The sequence below is a fragment of the Gymnogyps californianus genome, chromosome 13 (assembly GCF_018139145.2).
Source record: "Gymnogyps californianus isolate 813 chromosome 13, ASM1813914v2, whole genome shotgun sequence".
Lineage (NCBI taxonomy): Eukaryota > Metazoa > Chordata > Aves > Accipitriformes > Cathartidae > Gymnogyps > Gymnogyps californianus.
The window spans coordinates 1,080,029-1,097,280 of NC_059483.1; the positions used below are offsets into that span (position 1 = coordinate 1,080,029).

General features: G+C 52.1%; 1 protein-coding gene across 1 annotated transcript; it reads left to right on the plus strand.

Annotated features, from left to right (window-relative positions):
* The first annotated feature begins 3,394 nt into the window (after positions 1–3,394).
* On the plus strand, positions 3,395–14,301 carry SSUH2 (ssu-2 homolog). Its single transcript, XM_050904925.1, has 9 exons — positions 3,395–3,517; positions 4,535–4,595; positions 5,282–5,406; positions 6,056–6,118; positions 7,028–7,113; positions 8,647–8,739; positions 9,849–9,954; positions 11,898–12,005; positions 14,061–14,301. The coding sequence occupies exons 1-9, from the start codon at positions 3,398–3,400 to the stop codon at positions 14,205–14,207; spliced, it is 909 nt and encodes a 302-aa protein (XP_050760882.1). The 5' UTR covers positions 3,395–3,397; the 3' UTR covers positions 14,208–14,301.
* Positions 14,302–17,252: the final 2,951 nt, after the last annotated feature.

Below are 17,252 nucleotides of genomic sequence, written 5' to 3' on the forward strand. Positions count from 1 at the left end.
CCTGACCTCCCTGGCTTGTAACGCCCAGTCCTCGGCTCTCCCGGGCCACGGAGGGAGCTGAGGACCTGCAGGGCTTTGTCACCTACACAGGGTGTCAGTGTTGTTCCACCTCAGCACAGGGACTGAGCTCCTGGAAGGCAAGGCAGTGTGAAAGGACAGCAAACCCTCTGGCTGCATGTTGGCCTGTGACATCTGTTTGGTCTCTACATGCACCAACAGACCTCGAGGCTTCCTCACTCACTGATGTTTCCCTGGGCTATAGGTGACCCGGACCTGGACCCGAAGCCGGGACATCCCCTGATGCCTTCTGCACCTCCAGGACGGCTGGATGACTGTGAGTGCACCGTCCAGGGCAGAGGTACGTGCAGGGCACTGACTTCTTGTCTTTCTGACAGTTCGCACTCCTGTAACTTTACTCTTCTGACCGTAAGGAAACAATAGCAGCTGCTTAACCCAAGGAGGTGCCAGGCAAGGTGGACAGTCCCACGAAACCCTCCTTCTTGCACACTACAGCTACGGCAGTGGGCATGTGCCTGTCCAGCTCGCAGACTCCTTTTACCTCCTGGGCTGCTGTTCCTGGCCTGCTTCTTCTGCAGACAGCTATGTTTTGAAAAGCAATTGGCTTTGACATCTGGCTGTGCTTCTCCCTACTTGGAAAGTCATCAAGACCTCTGCTGAGTGGGGAGCTGGGACTGCTGTACTGCCCTGAGCAAAGCAGCGGGGTCAGTGCTGTGGGCACAGGCATGGGCACGGCTGCCCAACTCACCTGGGAGCTGTCCCAGTGCTTTGCTGGAATGCCACTGGGATGAGCTGGACTGGCAGCAGCTTCTGGCTGGGGTGTGTGGGGTGTTAGGTGTGAAGCAAACTGCTCACCCGGGAGTGGCTTTAGCTGCTACAGCTGAATCTTCCTGCAGTTGTGAGCACAATCATCTGCCTTGGGTTTAAATTGGGCTCGAATTCCTCAGCTGCCCTTTCCCATAGGAGCAAAGCCCCTGCCACCACCTTCAGACCCGGTGGTCGAGCCCGGGGAGCAGAGGAGCGGGCCCCCCTTTGCGCAGCACAGGTAAGCAGCTTTGGGGAGCGTGCGTGTTATGCCCTTCTCTTGAAAGCAGCTCAGCGCAGCCCCGGGGCGGGAGGTGAGCCCTCGCACCAGCCCCGCACGCTGGCTGGGGTCCCAGGGCCCCAGAGACGGCAAAAAGGCGGCCCCCGCCGCAGGCACCGGCAACCTGCGGCGTGCCCAGAGCTGGCCCCGGGGGCAGACGCGGACCCCTATGGCACCGACAGCACTGGCATCGTCCTTGTGCCATCTCCTGCCGTCGTCGCCAGCCCTCAGGTTGGTGCCACGAGCTGCCGTCCCTGCGCCGGGCATCCTGCAGTGCTGTCCCTCCGCGCTGGGCAGCGGAGGTGGGGAGAAGGTGGACGGGTGTTTTACGGATCCAGCAGTGCGGAGAAGCACCAGCGCTGGCTTGCATGTGGGAGAGCCTCGGGGCGGGGGTAAAAACTGAGTTTACAGGCGCGGGGCTGCCTTCCCCACAGCCCAGTGTCCCCAGCGGCAGGGCTGATAAAATACCCTCTGTCTGAGCACAACCAGAGCAACTCCTCGGAGGTGGGGCCCAAGCTCTTGACGTTTTCTTTGGAATATAAGTATTACACAGGTTTTATGCTAATCCTTCTCCCAGGGGTCGGTTATTCTGTCTTTTATGCTTTTATTGCTTATTGTCTTTTTTCTCTCCTGATTTTCATGTTGAATTTAAAAAACAAAACAAATCAAAACCAAACACACGCACACCTTTTTCCTTTGCGCATGGAGAAAAAGAAAAAAGAAGGCCAGCTCGAAAGGTAGCATTTGATCCATAGTAGTACAGGATGGTGGGAGTCTGCTCCTGCTCGTTTTCTTCATCTACACAAAGGTTCAGACTGGATATCTGGCGCCATTACGTTTCTGAGCCTTAATGAGAGGGGAAAAGATGACTGCAGGACAGCAATCTGCTGAAACATCTCATAAACACAGCCCTGAAAGGACAGGAAAGTGACTAAATAAACATGGGAGCTTTGAATTTGATCAATGCCTGGTGAACGCTTGCTAGAGAAACAAACATCTGGTCAAAAAAAAAAAACAAAAGAAAAAGGGAATGTGAAGGTTCCGGGATAGCTGTTAAGAGCAGATGTGTGCTAAATTTCCTCTGGCTAGCAGTGGGCTCGGGGATGCAGGTGAGTCCCCAGCCGGCAGTGGCGGTGTCAGGGATGCTGCAGGCAGCGCCTGCCAGGTGACGGAGCCGGGGGAGCGCTCGCTGCTGCCCGGCCAAGCCCCCCCCTTCCCTGAGCTAGCGTCCCTGCCAAACCAAAGTAGCTGTCGGACCTGTGGGATCGGCTCTTGCTCTTTATTGAAGGGGGTTGTCACCCTATTGACAGGGAGGGTTCGTAATGAACGTTGTCTGGGGTCATAACAAAACGCTCGCCAGTGCGCTCGGCCACCAAGGCTGGAGCTGTCATGGGCTCTGAGGAAAGGATTCACTGCTGAATATTCCCACAGAGCAAATGCTGACATTATCTCCTCTGTTACCATTTACTTAATGGTGTTTTAACATGCTTTCCGAAGGTGTTAAATCAGAGAGATGAAAAAATGCGTAACGGACAGTCAGATGTCACAGTGAGGACAGACAGACCTGTCTCGGGCTTGGGCAGTCATTGTAGGTTTTTCTCTCTTACTTACAAAGACAACTGATGAGGATTTTTGAGGAACCACCTCTGAGAACCAGCTTTTAGGCTTATTTTTTCCTTTTCTCATAATTTTTCTCTAGTCCTGTTGGCAGGGGAGGTAGGAGTGCCCTGCACTGCCCGTGACACCTCCGGGGACCTGCCACCCCAGCCGTGCCCGGGCAGAGCTGCTGCAGGGTGCCACGGCGGGCACGGGATGTGCTTCGTGCACAAGTTAGTCTTTCTGCTGTTATTTCTATTAACTGAAAATAGAAACAGCTCAGAGTAACAGGGGTCCTTGGGTCTGGAAAAATAAAGAGTGCCATTTCTAATCCCGTGAGCTGACAGGGAAGCTATCGATTTGCAGGTTGCAAAGACACAATGATATTTCGAACCGTCTCTCCTTTACCCAGCCTGCTGGAGGCAAGGGTTTACACACACACATATTTATTTTAGACCACTCTTTAATACTGACCTTACTGATATTGCGTGAAGATATTTTTTAGAATGTAAATCTCTCTTTCTTTTGTAATAAGAAAGGTGCCAGCTGTGATTGTGTAAAAGAGGTGGGTGCTCCCAAATGGGCTCTACTTCACTTTTTTACAGTAGGTTAAATACACTGAATGTTTCCAGCTAATTCTTTAGGAGAAGTTAAGAGTATAAACCTGTTTTGTTCCCGTTGCCTCCCAGCGTGCCCCCGATGACAGAGGCGGCGGCCAGGCGAGCCCTCCTGCGCTTCGTGGCCTCCCGATGCTGCTACGGGAGCAGAGCCGCAGGAGAGCTGGCCATCCGGCGGCTGCGGCACCTGGGGATGTACCGAGTGAGTACCTCCAGACCTGGCATCCTGGGCACCCCTCCTGAGCGGCTGGGATAATTTCCAATTACGTAGTGACATCGGGCCACACAGAACCATCCGTTCATTAAATCAAATGGCTTTCATCCTACTTTAAACGCAGCCATACAAGTGCTTTCCAAGGAAGGTCTACCTAAGAGCTGACTACGGGCTTTTATAGCTGAAAGGTCCATCCTCCTCTACAGTAAAGCACCACCTCGGCAAAGCCCCTGGAAGCCTTCTCTGACAGCCTAGCTTTGGCAAAAGAGCCCTTTCCTTACCTAAACTGCAGGAACCTGCCCTGCAGCTTGGTATTTTGGGCCCAGGCAAGCACTGAGTGACCTGTAATGCCACGCATCCCCCAAGCCGTGAATCTATTCTGGTAACGTTTAATTTCACAGGCAACGCGTGGGCTTTGATTCCCTGTTGTCATTCCCCTCACTGAAAACAGTTATCGCAGATTTGGTGCTTGCTGCCGTTAGTAGCTGGCTCTTGAGTCAGTCCTGGTTTGGGGAATCGCTGCCCATGGGGGAGCACCCAACAAACCGAAATGGTGGGTTCTGTGCCAGGCTTTGGTGCGGGTCCTGCCTGGGCAGCCGAGCAGGGGAGTGCTGCTGTGCCCACCTCTGCTCCCTTTTCTGGGGCTTCTTGGAGGGGATAATGCAGGAGCATCGAGGAGCAGGGTGCTGGGAGTGCCCTTTGATAGGCACTGTGGGGCAGATATTCCCTTACGCAAGTGTTAGTTCCACTTCTGAGATTATTCTGATTACTCACAAACATTATCTGAGCCTTCCCTAAAAAATAAGCCACAGGATTCTCCAAACAATGGCAAAATGCATTTTTGCTGTGAAAGTGCCAAGCAGTTTTTCTTACGCAAGTTGTACTCGGAGACAGAAGAGTCTGGGAATGCTCCCGAGGCCCGTTACTAGCAAGTCACGGTTCAAATTTAAATGCCTGCTTTGTGCAAGTTGTCTTTGTGGCGAGTGCCTGATTTTTCTCTTCTAGTATCGACTGGAGACGTTCAGTGAGTCGAGGTTAAGCGAGTGGGCGTTCGAGCCCTTCACCAGTAAGTGATTGCCCTGAATCCCACTGGAATAGCTCTCATGGGACGTGCCCCACGCGTTGGAGCTGGGGTCTGTGGCAGTGCTCGCCATCCAGGGCTCGCGTGGCTCCTGGAGATGACCTGAGCCTGGTTTAATGTGCATCAGGTTTGTCTGATCCCTTGTGGCCGTTTGCACTCTGCAGGGCCTGCGAAGCTGGGGCAAAATGCTTTCCTTTACAAGCTGAGTTGGCTTTCCTCACGTTAGGGGAGGTTTTGTGGCATGCCCTGGGAGCAGAGGCTGTTAGGTCCCTGCCTCCGCAGCAGTAATTTCCTACCACATGCCATGTAGACTCAAAGCTTGTCAAGACCTGAGATGGGCACTTGAGCTCTTGTGCAGTGGAGCTCTGCACTGACCTGCTGAGGAGTGCGGGGGACCCCTGCCCCCGGTTTTTGGGTGACAGCTGATCCCAGGTGCCCGCACTGGCCCGGGGGGTCTGCTGGGAGGGCTGGGGGGAGACGGGGGCTGTGCCGTGGCGGCAGGAGGATGCTCAGCACCTCAGGGTGGCACGGACCATGTAGGGTCGGTCCCTGGTGCGACGCCCGCATGCGGATGAGGAGCAAAGCTGGCCGGTCCCCAGCAGCACTGGGAGCCGGCCAGCATCCAAGCACCACCTCCAGCCAGGTGGATAAGACGCCGTCCCCTCCTGCAGAGCCCGGAGCTGCTGGACCCCCTGGGGACGCCCCCCTGGACCCCTGGGACATGGAGGTCGGGGCCCCCCCGCTCTTCCAGGGCCAGACGCGGCGCTGCCGGGTGCCCTGCTCGGCGCTGGTCAGGGTGAGTCCTCGCTCGCTGTCGGCTGCTCGCGGGAGCCCCTTCCCCAGCCGATGGGCTTGTTGGGGCTCGGGGAGCAGCCCCATGCCGGGGCACTGTCCCTTCCCCAGGACCCTCAGCTCCTCGGGACAGTGACGGGCACGTCACTACAGTTCTCATTTTCTTGGGTTTTTCCTCATTAAATGCCAGGGAAAATAGTCATAGATCCCTTCTTCCTGGTGCTTTCTTCCTCTAGAAGTTTGAGGACAAATCTTGCTGCAGCCTTTTCAAGAAACAGCACCGGATAATCTTTCCTCTTTTGTTCAATTTTTTTTTTCAACATTAGCAGAACATTTGTTTGCATGACAGTTCCCATTTAGCTTTTGACAAGCTCTATAGCTGGTCAATTTATTTTACTTTTTAAGTGAAATGATGAATAAAGAAAAAAAATTACTTTCTTTTGCCAGCACTACATAGACATTTGCCTTTGTTAAATAATTATTATTTATGACTCCTTTAATGGTCGTACAGCACAGTTTTATGGTGTTGGATTCTGTCCTGTTAGGACCAGAATTTTATCGCTGAATTTAGATGCAGGAAGAGTGCATGTGCATAATATGAGATATCCGAAATCCCTGGGCGGCTCTGTGCATGAATAATCTTCTGATTTCAGGACTGTCACAGATGCCACGGTCACGGCCGGTCCAAGTGCGGGGTGTGCCATGGGGCAGGTCGGGTAAGGAGCTGGGAAGCCTTCCGCCAGGCAGCCTGCATCTCCTATTCCTCTAAGTTTGGGGTTCATTTGCAAAATTACAACACATGTTATCTTATTACTGTACTTTGTATGAGGGTTGGAAATCTGAGGGCAAGTTCTGTTTTATTCCCCCTTTACCACCCCGTATCCCAAACCCACTCGTGTTCAGTCCAGTTTCCAGCTGATGTTCCCGGGTCCTGCAGAGATGCGGAATGGGGTTGTCAAAGTCCTGCCCAGGTAGCAAAGATGTCTTACCCGTCCTCAATCGATAGGCTACGTGTTATGATGGTGAGAGGAAAAGGAGAATTTGCTTCTCCACTGTTGAAATGAGGTTAGATCTTAGGCATGAAATACAGCAAACTGTGTGCTGCCTTTCGGATATGCTCAGTTCTCTATTTGGGGTTTCTGAATGGGAGAGGAGGCTTAACCCAGGGATGCGAGTGCGGCTACAAATCTGGCCTCCTGTCTTTATTTGTTCCTCTGCACAGATATTCCCAGACAGCCAAAAGATGTATTGTTATTGCACAAATTTACTGCTTAATTTAAGTTAATCTGATTAAATACGAATAGTTAAATAAAAGTATACTACTAACTACAAGAATAAATAACAGCGGAAAAACAGGCATGTAAGAAAAAAGGCATTTCAACCTATGATGTGTCTCGTTTGCATCACTGGTGAGTTTGACTGGAACACCTAATTAATCCAGGGTCACAATTTATGAGCTATTTTGTGCACTCTTCATTTGCAATGTACGTACTTGGCATATGCCTTTCTCTGCAAGCCTGAGTTAGCAATTATTTTGGTAACGTGCATAAAAGCTTTTGATTTATAAACCTGACGTTTTTATTCTAGCAGTCACCACCTATTTTAATTCTTCGGTGTATTTGTAGACGAGGTGTGTAGCGTGCAAGGGATCCCGACGGAGGCTAAAGCAGCAAAAGAGATGCCAGCTTTGTTCAGGTACAGGTCGCAAAAGGTACGATGGGCTCCGCTCTGCGCGTCAGTTAGTCTGGCTCTGCTCCAACCGTATTGCTTCCCTTAGGCCGTGTTTGCTCATGCAACGGTATCGTTAGTAGAAACCAGTCACCCCAGTCCCACTGGCTTGGTGGAGGTTATCAGCTGAGGGTCTGCCGGTAGGAGGAAAAGACTGGAAAGTTGGTAGGGGAAAGAAGCCCTTAATCCAGTATGGCTGCGCCAAAATGACTCTGCTCGCGTGCCGCTGGCAGAGGTTACAGTGCGGAGCTGGGGCATGCTCTACGCGCCTGTGTGGTTTTTTTATTTTCTACCATGAAGATCACCTAACAGATAAAGCAGTGCAGCATTAGATTTATTCTCCAGGAAAAATGGTTAGAAATAGCCTTTTCCCCCTCTGATCTTTAAATGAGCTTTCATTTTAACATCTATTATTCATTCTGTGTGGCCCACCCTCAGCATTCAGAAACCAGGCGGGTATCCCAAACTCGTGAGAGAAGCTCTTAAGTGCTGGGAAAATAATAATTTTTTGGCTCGCCTTTCTTTCACCTTTCTTACCTTTCTGTCGCAAGACTGTCGCATTTCCCAGCTTCTCTGGGAAACTGGAGAAAGCTTTGGGTTTTCCAATGAAAGCAGAGTTTCTCAGACCTTCAGGAGCTGCGGCAGGCAAGAGGCTTCGACTCTCTCCAGGTCCATGCTCAACCTCCCATCCTGGGTCTCGGTGGGCTCCGCTTGGCTCGGAGCCCGGGGAGGGGGTGGTGGGACAGGGCTGGAGGGAGCCGGCCCGGGACGGCAGCAGCAAACTTCGGAGCCGCTCTGAGGTCCGGTTCCCGCAGCGCCCGGTTGGGGTTTGGCAGGTTTCACGGCCAGAGCAGCCTGCAGAATTATTACCACCCTCTGCTTTTTTCCAAACATGAAACTTAACAGGCTTAAAAATGATCTTTAAGTGACAAAAAAAGAAGGCACTGTTCTAAAACTGTTTTGTTTATGTGGCTCCATTAAGTTTAAAATAACAGAGATGGTATCGTGCATAATCATGGCAGTCATTTTAAAGCATGAATCCACTGGGGCTAATGATGGCTTGAAGAGCCTTAATGAATCAGTTGTTAACTGCTGCTAATCTGTGTTGCACTGATGCAATCAAAATGCTCCATGCATAAGCATATGCCTCCTGCATCTGTTAAAAGCACAGGCAGCAGCGTCTTCAAAGTGACAATTGCCTTCCTACCGTTGTGTAGGGAAATTGTGATTATCTTTAATTAGACGTACAAATACATTCTTTGACTAATTCCACATTTACAAATAGATTTGAGGCTGGCATTAGTCATTTGTTTTTCCCAGCAAATATGTTATATCCCTTGAGTCACAGACTGGGGGAAGACGTATGTGCGGTGCATGTGCTACCGTTGACTCCTGTAGCTGCTGACCCAGCTGAGCTACACAAAGAGTCTGAAACAAATCACCCTCAGGTCCGCAGGCCTCTGAAAGTGGGCAGTGTTCAAAATCCTGTTTAAAATCCTTTTTGCTGCATCCAAAGGTGCAATACCTGTTCTGGCCGGGGCAGCAAGACCTGTGCGACCTGTCAGGGAGAGAAAAAGCTCCAACATTTCAAGCAGCTGGTGATAAGCTGGTAAGCAGCATGGGCAGGAGTTCAGAGCTGTTACTTTTATTCCTTATTTTACTGCAAGGCTTGGGAGCTCAGCTGGGGTCCCTAAGGGGAAGCTGGGAGAGTATTAATGGCCTTTGGTCAGGCAGAAAGGGGGGCTTAGAGGGGCGGCTTTAGTCCTTAATGACGGCAGTCTTGTCCACGGGGCGTGGTGGGAGCAGAGGTAAAGGATGGTCCAAGGTCGCACAAGAAGTCAGAAATGGAGACGGAGCGGCTGAGCCTCTGCCCGGTACGAGCTGGCGCAGCCCAGACCCAAAGCCCCCTCAGCCAGGGGCGACGTGGGGCAGTGGCCGAGCTCCTTTTTCTGGGGCTTTAGTGACGGCCGCGGGCTGCTGGCTGCCGTGTTGCTCTGGCATTTCCCCTTTGGGAGCTCGAGTGCCAGAGATAACAGATGGGGCTGAAAAGGATCTTAGCTTGTGAGCTTTAGCAAAAAGCCATTACCTGCCCTGCTGGGTGCTTCCTGAGCGCTTTCCCATTTTTGTACAAAAATGCCTTCAATTACCCTGTGTGAAGACCTTCGTTTTTCAAAACACCATCTCCGTCCATCCTGAGAGATGGGAAATTGCCCCAGCCATGCCCATCACGCTGGTGGGACTGCTGGGGGGCGCGGGGGCCCCAGGGCTGTGCTACCCCAGACAAGCACAGCTCTGCCAGATGAGACCTTCAGCTCCTTTGGAGGCCACCATCAGCCACTAACCATGCCCACGTCCTACAGGTAATAGAGCAAAATGGTTCACTGTAACAGGAGCTGTGGCTTTGGAAAGGGGATATGAGACCTCTCCTGCAGCAAGGAGTTAATAGCTGCAGGAGGCTCTGAAAGCCATAAAGCAAGGTGATCACCATGAAGGTCTGATTTCAGGATTATTTATGCAAGAGTCATCCATGGTTGTTGCATATACAAGGTTATTAAGAAACTAATGCGGGAGCGCACAAAGGTTAGGCAGGCATGATTATTGTCCTCGGAAATCAGGGTGCATTCAAGCATTACTCGGGCTTTTAGAAAAAGCCTGGAGGTAGCTCAGCGCCCTACGACCAGCCTCGGATCGTTCAGTTGTGTTCCCTCTCTCTTGCAGGAAGAACAATGTCTTTGAATTTGTTTCTGAGCATCATCTGAACTTCCCAGGAGAGCTGCTCAGCAAAGTCAGCGGAGAGAATATATTTAAAGATGAGAATGTGGTGGTGAGTGCGACTCTCGGGGCCGGAGGGGATCCCTCCCTGCGCGGCTGTGAAAGAGGGGGGATGTGAAATGGCTGTGCCTCTCTGCTGCGGCAGCCAGCGGCTGCTCTGGACACGGCGATAACCAGTGCCCTCTTCTGCAGCAGAGCTGCCAAGTTCCTGTTCGCGGGACACGGCTTTTCCCATTTCTACAGTCAGGAGAAACTTAGGGAGCAATGGGACTATGAAACCCAGTGAAAGTGGGTCTTTTTCCATCAGCAGCCCCGGGGAGACCGCGACTTTGCTCCTCGCTGCGGGGGCATTGGGCCAGGGAGCTCTCAGGCTGGAACAGAAATGCTGTGGCAGGAGCAGGGGTCCCCGCCGGTGACCTGTGCGGTCTGACAGTGTGGCACCAGGACCAAAGCAACGAGGTGGCTTCGGGACGTTGCCTCTAGGTAGTGCAGAGCATCCTTAGCTTCCTCTGAGGAACTGAGAGTTGTTGGGTCTTCTGCCTGACAAAATGCGACCAACGCATGCTGCAGCAGTCAGCACTCAACTGCCCCACGTTACTTTTGGTGGCCATTGCCAGACTAGTGGAAATCCCACCCCAGAGTCGTTCTCCGCAGCTCTCCAGCAATAGCAGGAGACATCCAGCAGCACATCCATCCCTGGGGCTTTTTATATTGCCCCTTGCACATTTTCCACTGTCTGCACAGCATCAGCGCCGTTGGCTGCAGGCTTTGCAGGGAGAGGGCATGGGACGGCGGCTCTTGCCCCTTGCCGGAGCGCCTGCGTGGCATTGCCATCAACCAGCAAACCCACCTGCCTGCAGAGCCGCCAGGAGCTCATCCCGCAGGCAGGAGCTGATCCTGCCAGCTTTGGAGCCGGGGATCCAGCACAGAGGTGCTGCTGCTGGCCAGGGCTGCTCGCTGGGCTGCCGTGGGGACCTGCGGGTGCAGGGCCCTTAAACAAGATGTTCGTCAATGCTGGACATCACTTCTCCTCCAGCTCCTGTGGTACAGGGCTCCCAGAGGGAATCTGCCTTCGTATACCTGCAAAAGTCTGGGGCAAAATAGTCCGAAAATGGCTGAAGCACAGTGCTCTCCTACAGCCAATGCCATTTCTGTACTGCTCAGTTTTCAGCTTGATTTTTTTTTTAATGCAAATGCAAATGAGGAGGATTTAACTGTGCCTTTTTATTATTTGTTAGTTGTTTTGCAGTAACCTGTAGAAACTTTAGTCATGTACCAAGACGGGGAGATAGGCACCATCCAAGCACGGACCAGCTCTCCCCCAGAGAGCTATTACTCAGTGTCATGCATCTGTGGTGAAGACTTTGCATCTGGTGTTGCAGAATCCCTCTGGGATTTGAATGATGCTTTAGCATCTGAGTCACTCTCCAACAAATGCTTTAGATCTGAAGTCCTATGAGCATTAAAATCAGTGGGCCTCTCACATAAGTGGCTGTCACTCCTGGCCATGCAAAAAGTAGCTGCATTCATGACTAGTTTGCTTTGCCCACAAGCCCAGTGTTTCTTCTGTAAATGTTCCACATGCTGGGGGAAAACAGAGAGGCTTTAAAAAAAAAACCTTTCAAATTTAGCAGTGCTGCGCTGCGGGAAGAAGGTGACAGCGAATCCTCTTGGGGCGCAGAGTCACCGAGTCACCCCGTGCCAGTTTTTAACCAAACCTGCCAGCTTGGGAACAGCGGCCTCTCGCCGTGCTGCCCTGCTCCACGGGCAGCACCGACCTCTGTCTAGGGAGGCACGGTCCCTATTTTGGACACTTCTACGTTTTGCTGGGGCGGGACGGACGTGCCTTTGGGACTCTGAGCTTAGCATTTATTCTGTATGTTTCCGTTATATGCCCAGGTCTTTCCTTGCGTGTATGGGTAACAGGTGAAATGACTATGTTTGTGCCAGACAAATAGGGTCTCTCTGTTGCGCGGGTGGGTTTATTTCTTGCAGGTGTACCCCGTCATCGACTTTCCCGATCCCGAGATCTCCCTGGCCTCGCAGCGAGCCATCGCAGAGCACAGCGCGGCATTTGCCACGTCCTCCCGCATCCTCCGGCAGGTAAGGGGGGAGCCCGGAGCGGAGCTGCCTGCGCGTCCCCCCCCGCCTGCTGCACACCCCTGCACCCGGGGGGGTCAGCTAATGGTGGTTGGTTAGTGAGCTTGGTTAGACACAGTAAGATGTTGAGAATAGTAACAGATTTCATTTTTTATTTAGAGGTCATCTTTAGCAAATGAAAAAGAAATTCTGATTATCGAAGAGATCTTAATTATCAAGCGAAATACCAGGGAAATAATTTTTCAGACATGTATAGAAAGATGTGGGCGACTGTGGTTATTAGTGTTCCTTTTACTGTTTCAAAGCCCTGGCAAACATTATTTATTACCACTATTTTTGTCTTAGAAGTTAATTTTGAATAAACATTAGAATTCCACTCCATCTGATTCTTGCTAGAGTGTTGTAATCTCTGTTGCTGGTATTATAAATGTGATTGCAAATGCAAAAGTTTAGCTAGAACATACTGTCTTTTCACCCACAGGAAAGAGAAGGTTTCACATTAAAAATGCAAGTAAACTGAAAGACCAAAATAAACTTAAAGGGAGATGGTCTGATTTTCCATGTGGTCTGTCAAAACCAGCTCTTTGGCAAATTTCTGTCTTCCAACTTAATTCCAGCCTATAATTTCCCCTTCTCAGCATCAAAGGCAGTTTGTTCACTAGATTGCTGCACACCAGCCAAAGCATCCTCTAGCTCTATGGGAAAGCAGGTGCTGAAAACCTCCCGCCCCGCCAAATCCCCAGCACCATGTGGAATTTATGCCGATCCGGGCCGCCTTCTGCCGGCGCTGTCCCCACCATTGAATTTTTCATTCCCTCTGCTTGTCGTTGGCTGAAGTTCTTCTGCTTAATAATCAGCATCTTTTGGAAAAAGCTGGCGGGAGGGGGGGAATCTCTTCTTCTTTGCTTGGCTGACGCTATTCTGGCTTCTTACGACGTTGGCCGTGTGTTGGAGGTAAATACCCTCTGGGGTTAGAGGGGCTGGAGCCCGGCAGACTTTGCTGGGCTTGTTGAGCTTTATTTAAAACCAAGACTTCGTGTGTCATTGCAACAAGAGGTGAGAGCCGGGGCGGTCGCCTGCCCCTCGGCTCCGCGCCGGGTTGCTGCTGCTCAGCAGCTCCCGGAGCTGCACCGGCTGCTCAGGAGACCTGACCGGCTGCCGGGCACTGCTCGACTCCCCTCCCTCTCCCATCCCACCGAGCAGCCCTAAGGGGCTGCTGTGTGTTGCTGGGCTCGAGCCGGCGGGGTTCCTGGCTGATCACAGATGAAAAATTCACCAAAACTTGGGTTTGGTGTGTGTTAGGGAGAGGCAGGAATTGCTAAATTCATTCTGCAAAGAAAAGGGAGGAGGAAAGCAGGGCCCTCCATGAGGAGATAAGGTGCCACCGCAGCACTGATGCTAGCCTATCTCCTGTAATTCAGCCATGAATAAAAATTACCAGGTAAGTGGAGATGAAAGCAGCTTCCTTCCCCCTCAGACAGGGAAGGGAGCGGAGCAGCAGGGGTTAAATCTGCAGCAATTTCTGCTGCAGTAACACAGCACGGTGCAGCCCATCACCGAAGTCTCTTCCTGCTTCCAAGGGACAGAGGTGACGTGTGTCCACAGTTCACCACCAACGCCAGTGTTTGCTGGTGCACATCCAGACTCCTGTGGCTTTCCCATGTTCCCAGGGCAAGGACAGGGAACCGCGTTCACACACAGACCTCAACCACGCATGAGACGGGGGCATATGTTAACGCACCGAGGACTGGAAACAAGGGTTTAAAGGATTTAAAGAATTTGCTTAACTAGCTATAAATGCAGTAAAAATGGTCTAGTATGCACGGGCCAGAACATGCTAGCTGCAGCTCGGGGAATTTTTGATGGCTGCAGTGATGGGCTGGTTGGTCTCCATCAGACTTTCTTTCCTCCCTCTCAAAGCAGCAGCTCTCTCAGACCCGCGAGGCTTGTGGCTAAAAGTTGGGGCTTTTTTCCTCTCTACATGTGTTGGTCTAAAGCGAGATACAGCCTCTGCTCCAAACTGCTTATTGAATTTGAGCTTTTCCTTTCCTTTCCCAGCGTCAAACAATTGAGCTAATCCCCCTCACGGAAGTCCACTACCAGTATTCAGGGAAGCCTTACCTCTACTACGTCTATGGGCTGGAAAACAAGGTGTACGCGCTGGACTACCCCGAGCGGTGCTGCTGCGGCTGCACCATCCTCTGAGAGTCGGTGCTGGGAGAAAAGCACAACCGCGGCAGCAAGCGCCCAGCGAAGCCCCTGCGCCTGCCGGGACTCGGGGATGCTCCAGGACCTTTCCCACCGCACCGGGTGTGCTGGCGTCCGCAGCAGAGGACTGCAAACAAAATGGAGAAGGGGAAGAACACCGTGAGATCCCTCCCTCCAAACCACTTGTATCTCGGAGCCACGGCCAGCTCCAGGCCTCCCGCTGGGCGCAGGATCAGGCCTTTGGGTAAAGATTTCCCCCCGTGGATGTTTTCCTTTCTTGTTGCAATGCTGTATCATTAAAGTGATGCATATTGACAGAGACATTTTCAGTCCAGCCATGCAATTTATGACTGGTGCCTTTCTTTCCTTGTTTTATTTCTCAGTTTTCCTGAGTTACTACATAATCTATAATGATATATTTCAAAACCTATCCAATTAGCAAATCTAACTTTAAAGGATTTCGTTTTAAAATACCCATAACACCATCTGAGGGGTGGTTGTACCAGTACAAAAATTATTGTCTGAGAATCAAAGGCTCTTGCAGCACGCACTGCGTGCGATGCCCTCGGCGGCTGCAGGGATGGGGAGAGCAGGAGGTTGCAGGGGGAGAGGACGTGGGGTGACCCCTGTCCCTGTGGGCTGGGGGCGATGAGCTCTGCCCTTGGGGACAGCACCCGCTCCCGGGCCTCATCCAGACAAGGGGCATTGGCTCAAGAGCCTGCAGGAGGCGGTTCTGCCACGTCCTCCTCTTTTTTATCGCCAATCTTGCAACATTTATCTCAGCAAAGCTTGCAGGAGAACCTCGGCTCGCTTTGGGTTTAAGGCTAATTTAACTTAAGTGCAAACACTCGTGTTTGCAGCATAGAGCTTGAGGAGATGAAGCAAACAGACCCTAAACTTTTGTTCAGAAATGTGCAGGCAAACAGAAAGACACCAACGCTCATATTTAAAAGCAAACCAAACAACCCTCCCCTCCTCCCCTGTGATTTTTTACAGTTCTTGTGCTGTTTGGGGCCTGACGGAGGGGTTTTGCAGGGGTGGTACTGGTGGCCCCAACAGACTGCTGCACCCAATGGGGATGTGCTCGCCTGCAGCCTGGCGAGCCTTCTTGTCTGTCATTGAAGTGCTAGCTGAGTTATCACAGCAAAATCCGCATGGGAGAAACACAGCTCGAGGGGCTGGGAAATTTTTAAAAGATAAAGACCCATACATCGGCTTGAACGGGGATTGTGAGGGGTGAGAGTAAGGAAAAAATGACTGGGGAAACACATTTAGCAGCTGACAGATTTGAAACAAGTGAGTTGAAAATTACTTTGTAAAGGAAGCGTTTTCTAATGCTATTTCTAAAATGAAAAAAACCCATGCCGTTTCTGCTAATGTGTAAGCAGAGAGGATGAGAGGGAGCGAGGGAGAGAGGAGCTTTCCTGACTCTGCTGTGAAGGGAGAGCCGCCGGCAGCAGCTGCCATCCTGGCACAGAGCGATGCTCTCCTGCATCGGCCCCGGCACAGAGCGATGCCCTCAGGGTGGGTGTGTTGAGGGTATCAGATCAGAGCTGGTTTCAGCCCGACACCGACCCAGTTTCACTGGGGGATTTTGCAAGCAGGAGCACCGTGCAGGCGTGCTCCGAGGCCTCCGTTCGGGCAGGATGCCGAGAGCCACGGGCAAACGGGCCTTCGTGCGGGCAGGCAAGGAGCCGCAGGGAAGTGCGGCAGATGCACCACCTCTGCAGCCGGCTCTCTCTCGGGTTGCTGTGGCTCTGAGGGGCCTCCGCCGCTGCCGCTGAGTGCTCTGCAGCAAAAGGGAACGCAGGCACTAACGCCTTCTTATTAAAACACATATTTAAAGGGTTTTTTTTGATGGCCAATTCTGGACTGGCTCTTTAGCCTATGCATGCCCATATAAGTGTGCCCCAGAAGAGGAAGAACACCACCCAAATTGTTCCTAACAAAAGTTTATTCCATTTTTAAAAATCCACAAGGATGTCACTTCTTTTTTTGGCTAACCCTTCACTTCAGAGCTTCGGGACTCCGGAGCACAAAGGAGGTAAGAGCAGGTTTCCCTAGACAGCACTGGAGGATGCACACACAGAGTTGTTCCTTCCCATATATACATATATATATATGCATATACATATAAGTGTGTGTGTGTGTGTATACTTATGCATTTTCTATAGCCAAGCGCAGTGGAGCAGGCCAGCAGGGCACACAAATCAAGCAGGCTGCCTGCCTGGCAGTGACAGATTGTTTTAGGCAGATGCATCTAACGCAGTTTTAGTCCAGCCTTACTCAGGTTAAACAACTCCCTGACCTGTGTAAGGCTGAAAAATGACCTGAGGAGCTGATCCTGCAGCTCTTTGTACCGGGTGGCCCGTGCAGCGCAGGGCAGCGGGCGCCGGCGTTGGTGCTGGGGTCCCCTGGAAAGAGCTGCAGGACCAGCGGAACCATCGGCCGCAGTCATGCAGAGCCCACGCCGCTCACACGCAGGAGCTTTGTTGCAGTCTCTGCAGCCACAGCCGGGGCTTGGTTTTGTCTTGTTTGAAGGGTTAAACCCGGGCGAGAGCTGAGCTGCAGCCCCCTCCTCCCATCACCGCTCCTGCACCCCCAGAGCCCTTTCAGCTGGCAGCTGGGCAACAAAACCTGCGGGGAGACCTAAACTGCTGCACATCAGCATAGAGACGGGTATGAGTTGCTGCACACACAGAAGGTACATTGTTGAGAAGAACGACAACAAAAGAGAGCACATGAAGAGCTAGAAATGGCTCCCATATGTCAGGCAGTCAGGGCTGGCAGGGGAGAAGGGAGATAAGGGAGGTGCAGGGGTGCTCAGCCCCCGGGATGCTGCGGGGCACAGGGGCTGGGACCGGGAGAGGGGGGCAGCAGCCCGGCTGACTCCCGGGGGGCTGCCCTGCTAAGGTGACTGGGCTAGCAGCGAAATGCAACCGGCAGCCATCCCCAGGCAGGGTCCCGTCCTCTGCGGAGGGCTGGCTCTCAGGCTGCTGGAGGGTACCTTGCTGTTTGAGAAGACCACACACCACCATCAGG

Bases quoted from the DNA above. Each gene is read 5' to 3' on its own strand.
- SSUH2 (XM_050904925.1), top strand. From the start codon at position 3,398: ATGACAGAGGCGGCGGCCAGGCGAGCCCTCCTGCGCTTCGTGGCCTCC. The intron at 6,119-7,027 runs GTAAGGAGCTGG...GTGTATTTGTAG, and splicing joins TGTGCCATGGGGCAGGTCGG to ACGAGGTGTGTAGCGTGCAA. The intron at 7,114-8,646 runs GTACGATGGGCT...CTGCATCCAAAG, and splicing joins TCAGGTACAGGTCGCAAAAG to GTGCAATACCTGTTCTGGCC.